This window comes from Carcharodon carcharias, chromosome 12 (assembly GCF_017639515.1).
Source record: "Carcharodon carcharias isolate sCarCar2 chromosome 12, sCarCar2.pri, whole genome shotgun sequence".
NCBI lineage: Eukaryota > Metazoa > Chordata > Chondrichthyes > Lamniformes > Lamnidae > Carcharodon > Carcharodon carcharias.
Genome location: NC_054478.1, coordinates 60,448,804 through 60,460,945, shown reverse-complemented (window position 1 = coordinate 60,460,945; position 12,142 = coordinate 60,448,804). Strand labels below are relative to the sequence as shown.

General features: G+C 42.4%; 1 protein-coding gene across 1 annotated transcript in view; it reads right to left on the bottom strand.

Annotated features, from left to right (window-relative positions):
* The window catches only part of slc38a11 (solute carrier family 38 member 11), an 81,664-nt gene extending 77,494 nt beyond the window's left edge, over nt 1–4,170 (bottom strand). Inside the window, exons 1-3 of the mRNA XM_041201494.1 lie at nt 4,101–4,170; nt 3,830–3,964; nt 1,893–1,958 (exon numbers count right to left, since the gene is read on the bottom strand). Of these exons, the coding sequence (XP_041057428.1) occupies nt 1,893–1,958; nt 3,830–3,964; nt 4,101–4,161 (262 nt within the window). The 5' untranslated portion in view covers nt 4,162–4,170. The remainder of the gene's footprint in view (nt 1–1,892; nt 1,959–3,829; nt 3,965–4,100) is intronic.
* Nucleotides 4,171–12,142: the final 7,972 nt, after the last annotated feature.

Below are 12,142 nucleotides of genomic sequence, written 5' to 3'. Positions count from 1 at the left end.
AGCACCTGGGAGTGTCTGAGTATGTAAGTGTCATGGGAGCTACCTGAATACCTTGCACAGACTTGCAGAATCTGCATCCTGTGGTCACACACTATCTGCACGTTCATGGAGTGGAAGCCCTTCCTGTTGATGAAGGCACTGGGCTCACCCGCTGGCACCTTGATGGCCACGAGTGTACAGTCAATTGCACCCTGGATGCAGGGGAACCCAGCAATCGCGGCAAAGCCTCTGGCTTGCTCTGCCTGGTTGGCCTCATTTGTGCGGTAGTGAATGAAAGTCAATGCACGCCTGAACAGAGCGTCTGTCACCAACTTGACTCAACTGTGGACAGCTGATTGCGAGACTCCACAAAGGTCACCCACCAATCCTTGGAAAGAGCCGGAGGTATAGAAGTTGAGGGCCACCGTGACCTTCAGCGCCACTGGCATAGGGTGCCCACCCACACAGTCGGAGCTGATCTCATGGCCAATTATCTGACAGATGGAGGTCATGGTCTCCCTTGATAGGCAGAGCACTTCAGATATATTGAGGTAGCTGCATCACTGCCTGTAAACCCTGGCATCAGGATAGTGGCGTCTTCTGCGGCCCCTTCCACCTTGGACTTCCTGTTGGCCCTGCGCCCCTTGTGCCTGCGCCTGTCATCCCACAGGTGGCTCCCCTGTGAGGCTGAATATGGACGCCTGGCCTCCTCCCCCTTCTGGCCCTCTCTTCCTACTCAGAGGAGGTGCCTCCAGCGGAGACCACAATTCCCATTCCCAGGGTAAGGGAAGGCTGTTTGATACCTGGAAGGCCCCAAGTGTTATGCCTCCTCTGGAGTTCTGAACTGAAGCCTGTTATTTCTGTCAAAGCAGCATTGAAGCAAAATGATGTTGTCCTGTTCACAGAAGCAAGTAGCAGTAAGTAATAAACTAAAGTTCTAACAATTTGCATTAGCGAGCCCACTCACCCCCCTTATCCTGCCCGTGGATGAGGTTTTTGAAAATGTGGCCCACCCGCCTGCCTGTTGCACCTGTGCAACGCCCTGAAAATCGCATGGACTGCGCAAAATCGATTTCAATTGTTGCCTCAAGGGCCTTAATTGGCCTGTTAATTAATGGCGGGTGCGCCTCCAAACTCATAGCGCACCCGACTTCTGAAACATCGCAACGCGTGCAGAGACATCGGGACACATGCATGTCTTGCCCGCCCCCGCACACCAACTGTAAAATTCAGACCATAGCTTTTTGTAATTGAACTATGGTGATCAGTAATATTTACACTTGTCTTAAACACTAAAATGTACAGAGGACAAGGCATATATAATATATTACATACACAGAAACCTACATTCTGAATGCATTTATTTCAAATTACAGCCACGTATTTTAAAACAGAAAATTACCTTTGTGTTCACATTTAACATAATCTAGTGTTTATATAAAAAAAAACGAATAGCATGTTACTGTTCCAAAAAGATGTGTCATGCTAGAAGAGGGGTGTGAACGGGTGTCTGAGCAGAGGCTACTTATTTTCCTACAGGAAATAAGCCACCCTGCATGCCCATGCACCTCCCAACAGCGGGTTTCTAAGCAACACTGGCAAGAGAGCTAGGAGTAGGTTGTCTGTCTCTGTTCTCCTAACTGTGCAATTGTGCACATGATGAGCACTAGCAAAACAAGGTGAAAAACATCCAATATATTAAAAATTATTCAAATGTCTGTTTTGTTCACGAGAATGCAACTATGAGCTTTTTTTCTGTTTGAGAAGAATGAAAATGTCACCATTTTCACCAAATTGGCAAGAAGTGCAAGGGTTCAGATTTATTTTTATTCAGTTCACCCCTTAAAACTTCAGAATTAACCTGGTTCTTAACTCAGTGTACTTCATGAAACAAGCAGAAAACAATCACTTACCTCCAGGAATTCTTTGGAACACTTTTGTTAATGTATCTCCTGATATTATGTTATAGCTTACCATGGCTGAAAATTAAATATGGCATTTTACAAAATGAATTAGTATCCATACAATAGCTGCAGCACAGAACATGACCCTATGATGGCACATTTGAAAATTAAATCTCTGTTGAACATTTTTGTACACTATGCATATTATATTAGCAATTATTTTTTTCTATTTTGTACCTGTATGCAAAGTCAAAAGCTTAGGTTAGGGATGATCAAGACCAAATGTAATGTCAAATTAAGTCTACAGTTTTCCCCAAAATCAACTTTGGAACCAATTTCAGAGGAATGAAAGAGGCTGATTCAACAGAGTTGGGATAAATACCTGTCAAAACCTTTGACAGAGGAGTACCATGTACAATGGGAGCAATGGATCAATATTTCCTGGACATTGGGACTGAAAAGATGAGCCACTATGGGTATGGTCTTCTCCAGTGCTGTACAGTCCTATTTTTCTTAGAGTTAGACGTGTTCTGGTGGTTTTCACCAACATTATTACTGAAAAATAGTGATAGGAAAGTCTTGGTTATATTTGTGGATTTTGTGCTGGATGCTTGGGTTTGAGTCATTTTGGTTCCCACCAGGACCACTAGTCCTTGTACTGAAGATATTCCCACACTGGTTAGGTAGGGAGTTCCAGGATTTTTACTCAATGACGAGAAAGAATGATTATATGGTTCCAAATCAATTTGGCATGTGACTTAGAGGGGAACTTAGAAGTGATGGGTCTATGCGACTCCTGCCCTTGTCCATCTAGGTGGTAAAGATACTGTTGAAGAAACTTTGCTGAGTTGCTGCAGTGTATCTTGTCGATAGTGCACACTTGCAGTCATGATGTGCTGGTGGTGGATGAAGTGAATGTTTAAGGTAGTAGAGGGACTGCTGATCAAACAGGCTGGTTTGCCCTGGATGATGTTGAGCTTCTTGAGTGCTGTTAGAGCTTCAATCATCCAAGCAAGTGGAGAATATTCCGTCACACTTCTGACTTGTGCCATGCAAATAGTGGAAAGGCGTGGGAAGGTCAGGAGATGAGTCATTCATCGCAGCATACCCAGCCACAGTTTAGTTTCTGGTTAGTGGTGCTCTCTAGGATATTGATAGTGGGAAATTTACTGATGTAACACTGCTGCCACTGTTCATTGGTGATGGGGTGTGGGGGAGGGATGTTTATGGATGGGGTGCCTACACCTGTCCCTATGAGCAGGGAAAGAGGGGATGAGTCAGCAGAATTATTCATCTGTTTTCAGATTTTCTACTTTTAAAACAATTATAAAGACCAATTATAAAGGCCAATTAGGAAGTGGTCTGATTTCTGCAGTATTTTTTATTAAAACAATTCCTTTGGCCAGAGTGGGAGTCATCCATTGGAGTGCTCAAATAGTTCACATAGGACTCTATATCTAATGTTAGAATCATAGAATTCTACATCACAGAAGAGGGTCATTCAGCCACTCATACCTGTGTTGCTTTTCTGAAAGAGCCATCCACTTAGTCCCCTTACTCGTAAACTTTTCACATACATCTTAATGTTTTCCTTTTTTGAATATTTATCCACTTCCCTTTTAAAAGCTTCCAAAATTGCTTCAGGTACAGCATGACACGGTCTAAACTTTGTTACTTATGATAATATCTTTTCCTCAATTATCTTCTCGAAACCTTTCAGAATTTTTAATATATCTATTTGAACTCTTAACTTTATTTGTTGTAATGATTCAATACTTTATAATTAATGTAGTGTAATCAAAACTTCATTTTATAGCTATTTTGTTAGAGAAAATTACTTATTTAATATTCCGCATTTGAACGTTTCAGGAAATATATACAGTTGTTATCTTTACTGGCTTTGAAGGGAATTCAAAGGTTACATAATGTCGAAATTAAATTCTTACCAATGAAAGGATACAGAAACTGCAGGAATGAAAGGATCACATAACCTGTTATACCAAAAGCTTTGTTCACCAGAGATTGATAAGTGCTTGTTCCAGCCACATTGCCTCCTTTAATCAGCAGTATAATAGAATAATCTATTAAAAAGAATGGAACATTTATCATTTATCTAAAATATTTGCCACATTAAACTTTAACAGTTATCATTTATACTTGGAATATATTTTAAATATTAATATATTGCTTCAAAATATAATTCATAGAATAGATTACCTGTTACATATGCAACCAGAAACAGGAGCAATATTCCTAAAGGGAAACCTGCTTGTTTCATCGAGTAAGGTAGTCCTGACAACATATGTAAAATGTAGTGAATTAATTTTGCACTAGGAAATGAATACATCCAAGAACTGTTTTTGAAAATAAAACTGATGTTTTAGTCTATATTTAAAAATAGCAAATAAAGGATGAACCACAATTTATCTCCACTGTGAACAAATTTTTCTTCTACTCTAAAATCCATTTTCCCTTGCTAATCACTCACTGTAACTGTTCTGAGCATTTAAAATAAGCATATTCAAGAATAGCATCATTAACCTGTATTACTTCCAAAGCAATTTACATTCATGTTATTCTATGGAAAAGTATTATAATGCAATCCAACACTTTAAGTTTAGGACTATCTTTATTTCAGTCCAGCAATTTAGGTTTAAACATTAGGATAAATGACTGTCATGTTAGAAATTGGATCATTACATGTTGATGGTGTAATCTACATTATTCATACATTACCAAATTTACAAAGATGCTATTTCAATACTCATCTAATTTGTCCTTAACCGTTATATAGTTATAACACATATGATATGGATATAGGAACAATGTTGTAGAATCTATGGGGAATACTTTAGTGATCAATGTATTTCCCAACTTCATTGTGAAAAAATATACGTTCCTCAAAATCTTGATTGATTCTATCTTAAAATCAATTCTAAATCTCTCTTGAGGCTTCAATTGGTTAATACATTGAGTAACTGAGTCACATTAACTGAGAAAGTTCAAGGTTTTGACTCACACTTCCCCCCCACACCAAATACCCAGTCTTTACTGAGTTGGCTTGCAACTGGATCAGCAGTGGGGCAATCAGCCTTAGTGCTCTCAGGCGGAGCCTGCAAGTTTCTGTCCAAGCCACTCACCATCCTGACTTGGAAATATATTGCCGTTCCTTCAATGTCACTTTATCAAAATCCTGGAACTCCATCCCTAACAACACTGTGGGTGTGCCCACACCACATGGACTACAGCGGTTCAAGTAGGTAGCTCACCACCACCTTCTCAAGGGCAATTAGGGATAAATGCTGGCCTAGCCAGCAACATCCACATCCTCTGAACAAATTATATAAAAAGGTTAGAAAGGGTAAAGTTGGCTCCTGATTTCTATCTAGCATCGCATGCTGGAAACTTGAGGGTGCAATTTCGCTTTCACGGTCTGATTTCAAGTTGAAAGAAAATAAGTTGGATTTTATTAAATGTGTCTGATCCAGCCTGCCAAATCACCAGTCAGACTGCGAAGGCAAAAACCTAGCCCCTTGTATCTGGATGCTGAGAGAAAAAGAAAGCACTGCATTGGATTTGGCTGTGATGCCCCATGGTCAAATAACACACAATTCCCTAGACCCATGATTCCCAGAACCGATCCCTGATTCCATTTCCTAGGCCTGACCTCGATTCCTGGCCCCAGTCTTGACCTTAGCCCCTGGGCTAAGAATAGAATAATATATTAGCATGGATTGAAAATTGGTTAATGGGCAGAAAACAGAGAGTAGAAATAAATGGGAAATGTTTTGGTTGGTTAGCTGTAATTAGTGGTGCACCACAAGGGTCAGTGCTTGGGCCTCAATTATTTATGATCTATATTAATAATTTAGATCAGGGAACTGTGTGTAATGTATCTTTGGAATTCTGTACCCCAGAGAGTTGTGGATGCCTCAGTTGTCGAGCATATTCAAAACAGATGTTGATAGATTTTTGGGTACTGAGGTAATTAACAGATATGGGGAGAGTGTGGGAAGATGGAACTGAGGTAGAAAATCAGCCATAATCCTGCTGAATGGTGAAGCAGGATTTAAAGGTTAAATGCCTGCTCCTGCTCCTTTCCCTCAGGCCTGTTGGGCGGGCGAGCCTGACCCAATCTCCGGCAGGTGGGCCAATTAAGGCCCGCCCAGCGTGACATCTGATGGGAAGCGCTTCCTATGCGGGCAGCGGGGGGGAAGTTCCCCAAAAGCGAGAGTGCGATCTTTCGTGCAAGCACAGGACAGAGCGCATATCTCCCTGAGGCTAAGTGCAGCCTCAGGGAGATCGCTGACAATTTTAAAAAGATAAAAAATAGAAAAAAAAATCCTTAACATGTCCCCTTCATGTGACAATGTCACATGAGATGGGACATGTTCATAAATTACAGTAAGATTTTATTAAGCTTTTTAAAACCCTGCATGAAACCCCATCCCACCTGTGAATGAGGTTTCATGCTTTTTATGAAACCCACCGGGGCTCCTGGCCGACCCGCCATTCTTAAGGTTGGACGGGCAGGTCCTTTAATTGTTTAAATGAACCTGTCAATGGCCACAGCTGATTTTGCTGTGCTCCCACGTTCCTGAGAAGTTAAATGGAGCGGGATGACATCGGGAGTTCCCCCCAATGTCAATCCGCATCATTTTACGCACTGGCGAGCGGGCCCCGCCCCCCTGCTCGCCTAAGGCAAAATTCTGCCCCTCTTGTTCGTATGCTATATTCCACTCACTATAATTCCTTGCAGGCAATATCATAGACTAGCTCTGAGTGGGGGAGACTGTTTCAAGTTAGATCTGCTTTAGATAGCATGTCAGCCATTCCCTTACGCAGTCTGACCATCTTATGTAACTGCCCAATGTCTAATGATATGACAGCATAACCTAAAGGTGTAATAATACTACACATATGGAATCTGTATTGACAAAATGGAGATTGTGATGCAGATTAAAGCAGCAGGTTATTACAGTTACAATATACAATACCAAATGAAATGAACAGCATAAGTTGGCTCAAGAAGCAACTCAGTGTTGAGAAGGGATTGATCAATATGATGCAAAAGTAGACAATGGAGTTGATCTCAAGAGAGGACCGGATAGTTGGCTCAATGATCATGAACTTGTGACATGAAGGATAAATAAAAAGAACTATATCAGTTATTTTAGTGGGATAGAGATATCCAAGACAAAGTTTGATTCGCACCCCCTCTATAAACATTCACTCCCTCCACCACCAGTGCAATTTGTAGATGGTACACAGTGACAATAATGTGTATCATCTACAAGATGCACTGCAGGAACTCACCAAGGCCCCTTAGACAGCACCTTCAAAAGCCATGACTGCTACCATCTAGAAGGACAAGGGCAGCAGATGCATGGGAACACCACCACCTGGAAGTTCCCCTTCAAGCCATTCACCAACTTGACTTGGAAATATATTGCCGTTCTTTCACTGTCGCTAGGTCAAAATCCTGGAATCCCCTCCCTGACAGCACTGTGGAGTGCATGGCTGAAGAAGGCAGCTCACCACCACCTTCTCAACGGCAAAGAAATATAGGGCACCTCACCCAAACTAATCAGAAGGATCGGCTGTCAAAAAAAAAGTAATAGTAGAAAATAATAACTAGATTGAGTTTTTTGATGAGATTCTGAGAGGATTGATGAGGGCAGTGGATATAGCCTTTTAAAGGGCAATAAATGACAAAGTATCATATAAATATTGAAGCCCATTGGTTTAAAGAGACTATGATTCTGTGGATATGTAATTGGCTAAGGAACAGGAAGCATTGAGCAGTGGTCAACAGTTATTTTTCAGACTGGAGGCAATTGTCAGTGGTGTCCCCCAGGGATCAGTGTTGGGACCACTGATCTTTTTGATGTATATTAATGACCTGGACTTAGGTATACATGACATTATTTCAAAGTTTGCAGGTGATACAAAACTTGAAAATACAGTAATCAGTGAGGGGGTAGACTTCAGGAGGACAGATTGGGAAATGGTTACAGACAGCTGATGAAATTTTAATACAGGCAAATGTGAAGTGATGTATTTGTTGGAAGAAGATGGATAGGCAATATAAGCAACCTGGTACAATTTTAAAAGGCATGCAGAAACAGAGAACCTGAGGTGCACATTCAGAAGTTTTTGAAGGTGGGAGAACAAATTCAGAAGGTTGCTAAGACACACAGGAACCTTGGCTCTATTAATAGAACCATAAAGTATAAAATCAAAGAAGTAATGGTGAACTAATGTGCTAAAACACCGTTTAGGCCTTAGTTGGGGTACTGGGGCTAATTCTGGCCACAACACTTTAGGAAGATGTCAAGATCTTAGTGAGGGTGTAGAACGGTACCAGGGATGAAAGACTCTGGTAACATGGAGAGACTGCAGAACCTGTGATTATTCTCCTTAACAGAGAAGGTTAAGAAGAAATTAGATCATTTTATTCAAAATGATGAAAGATTCTGACAGAGTAAATAAGGAGAAACTGTTTCCAATGACTGAAGCAGACTGTGCCCACGTACAACAAGACCTGGACAACATTCAGGCTTGAACTGATAAGTGACAAGTAACATTCATGCTGGATAAATGCCAGACAATGATTAATTCCAACAGGATCCAATCTAACCATGACATTATACTATGATATTATGATCACTGACTGTCCCACCATTGACATCCTGGGGAACACCATTAATCAGGGACTTAACTGGACCAGTGATAGAAATACAATAGCTACAAGAGCAGGTCAGAGGCTGGGAAATCTGCAGCGTGTAACTCACCTCCTAACTCCCGAAAGCCTGTCCACTATTTACAAGTCACAAGTTGGGAGTCTGATAGAATGCTGTCCACTTTCCTGGTTGAGTGCAGCTCCAACAACACTCGAGAAGCTCAACACCAGCCAAGACAAAGCAGCTTGTTTGTTTGGCACACCATCCACCACTTTTGACATTCATTACTTCTACCACCAGCACATAAGGCTGCAGCATGTACCTTCTATGAGATGAACCGCAGCAACTGGCCAATACTCTTTTCACAGCACCTTACAAACCAGCAACCTCTACCACCTAGAAGAACAAAAGCAGCTGACGCTTGCAAACATCACCACCTGCAAGTCCTCTTCCAAGTCACACTACCTTGACCTGGAATTATACTATTACTCTTTCATTGTCGATGGGTGAAAAACCTTGGACTCCCTCCCTAATGAACTGTGGGAGTACAAACACCAAATGAACTGCAGCGGTTCAAGAAGGCTGCTCACCATAACTTTCTCAAGGGAAATTAGGGATGGGCAATAAGTGCTGGCCTAGTCATTGGTGCTCCAATCCCACCAATGAACTAAAAAGTGCACCATTAAATAACCAGAGGAAACAAATTTAAGGTAATTGGTAAAAGAACATAAGGAATAAAAAATTATGCAGTAAGTTATTCTGAACTGGAAAACACGGCCTAAAAGGATGATGGAAACAGATCTAATAACAACTTTCAAAAAGGAATTGGTTAAGTACTAGAAGGAACAAATTTGGAGTGCTATGGGGAAAGAATGGGGGAGTGGGACTAAAGCTCCTTCAAGGAGCCAGCACAGGCATGACAGACCGAATGGCCTTGTTCTGAACTGTATTATTCTGTGATGCTATGAATACTGACAAATGAGGTGAGCAGGGTACAGATAAAATACATCCTAAACAGCAGTAAAAGAGGTTGAAGCAATAGCGAGACTTTGGCAGATAAATAGATTATGTCCAAAATAAAGTTAAAGAAGGCATATGAGAATATTAAGGAAGAAATACCAGAAGCACAGAAGGATAAAGGGTCTTTGAAGGGATTAATAGGGGAGAATTTTCTCCCCATCGGGGGGCTGAGCGGGAGCAGGCGTGGGCAGACATGCAGCTGATCACCGCCCGCGATTGGCTGCGCGCCGCCATTTTAAGTGGGAGGGCCAATTAAGGGCCGCCCAGTGTGATGAACACCCGGAAGCATTGAGTGCCCCCTGTGCGGGCGGGATGGGGGGGGGCAGGGTGGAGTAGGCTGAGTCGGGGCTTGCGCTCTTTCGTGAGTTTAATTACATTTTGAAAAATTTAAATATAGAGAAAAAAAATTTCAGACATGAGCTGGGACATGTCTATGAATTTTATTAAAATTTTTAACTGAAGTTTAAAAACCTTCATGAAACCTTATCCCACTCGTGGATGAGGTTTCATGATAAACGCGAAGGCCACCTGGACTCTTAAGGCTGGATGGGCAGCTATGTTAAATATTTAAATTGATATTTAAATGGCCTTATTAGGCCTTTGGTAGTTCAGTGGGTGTGCTGCCAACTCTGCTGCGCGCCTGCCGAACTGAAGATCTGAATGATGTGCGGTGATGTCAGGATGCATGCCCGATGTCACCGCGTGTCATATTACACATCGGCGAGCGGGGCCCACCACCCCACGCCTACCCAAAGATTCTGGCCATAATACTTGACTAATTTAATTAAAGTAATTGAGGAACTTACAGACAGAAGCAGAGACCCTTAAATTCCAAGGGCTCAGGAAAGCCTTTCATGGAGGTGGGGGAGGGGAATGGGTGAATACTGGATTCACCTGGTTTCCAATCTGTGCAAGAAGCACTCAAAATTCTCGTGGTGGAAGGGAAAAACTGCATCTCCTTGTAAAAGCATCCCTTCCTCTATGTCAAGGGGTCGATAGATCTGAGGTAGTTTCCAGACTAACTGGGTAATTTCTCAAATAATGCTGTTGTAGGGTACAACGGAATGCTCAATGGTGCATTACAGGTGTGAGCTCAGGACAAAGTAGGAAGCATAATAATTGGTTCCAGAGGGAATGATTAACTTTAAAATGATGGTATTAAGCTCATTTCAGAACCCTGAGAAAACAATTACAACACTTTTGCTTCTGCCTTTCCAAGACCAAAGTCTCTGGAACCATGTGCTAATCTGTCTTAAATCATTCTCTCTCATGCAGGACCTTTAATTTGCAGAGGCTGAGCATCAGGCCCCAGCATCTAACATCAAGCCATTATTTCCAGGACCATCACTGATCTCATCTCCTCTGGAGATCTTCTACCCACAGCCTCCAAACTCATAGCCCCTCAATCCCATACAGCCCACTTCTACCTCCTTCCCAAAATCCACAAACAGGACTGTCCTGGTAGACCCATCGTTTTAGCATACTCCTGCCCCACTAAACTTATTCATTCTTAACTTGACTCTATTTTCTTTCCCCTTGTCCAGTCTCTTCCCACTTATATCCATGATTCTCTCCCTACACCATTTCAGCAATTTCCAGTTTCCTGGCCCTAACCACATCCTCTTCACTATGGGATGTCCAAGCCCTTTGCATATCCATCCCCCACCAGGATAGTCTGAGGGCTCTCCGTTTGTTCCTTGAACAGAGGCCCAAAAAATCCACATCCACCACCAATCTTCTCTGCCTGGCTGAACTGGTTCTCTCATTGAACAAGTTCTCCTTTCACTTGTCTCACTTCCTTCAAATACAAGGTGTAGCTCTGGGTATCTGCACGTGTCCCAGTTATGCCTGTCTTTGTGGGGTATGTGGATCATTTCCTGTTCCAGTCATAGTCACGCCCCTCCCACAACTCTTTTTCCAGTACATCGATGACTGTATCAGTGTCACTTCCTGCTCCTGCATTTTCTGTTTTTATTCCTCTCTCTATTATTCCCTCAAAGCAAGAAGGATTCTTGCCATGGAGCCTGTGGCAAGAGCTTGTATGTGGAATCTTTTAACATGGGGAGGATGTTGCCCTACAGCTACCACACAGTTTTGGCTGACAAGGAAACACTCCCGCTCTTACCACCTAGCACAGGCATATTGGAAGGATTTACATGTTCATTCAGAGGGGCACAAGCCCGCTCTGGGAAGAAATTACAGAGACGGGCTGGGTGGGGGCAGGGGTGAAGGAGTGTTATTCTTGCAGCTTGAGCACTGTAGAGGGAGGAATGCTGGTGTACCTTCTCTAAAAGGGAGGGTGTAATCCTGTTCAATGGGTTCCATGGTGACGGTTTGCATCCGAGAAGTGGCATTCTGTTAAGCGACCATATATGAAGATGTGGTCATTGCTAATCTTTGTTTTTTCTCCAACAAGTCAACCATTGGCACCTGCAACCACCAACCCTGAGGGACTGGCATTGGCCTTGGCAACCTCAGAGGGTGAGGTATCCCATCCTTGCGCAGCGCAAAGCACAAGCTCAGATAGTGGCACCTCGGTGGGTTTGCATGCATCTG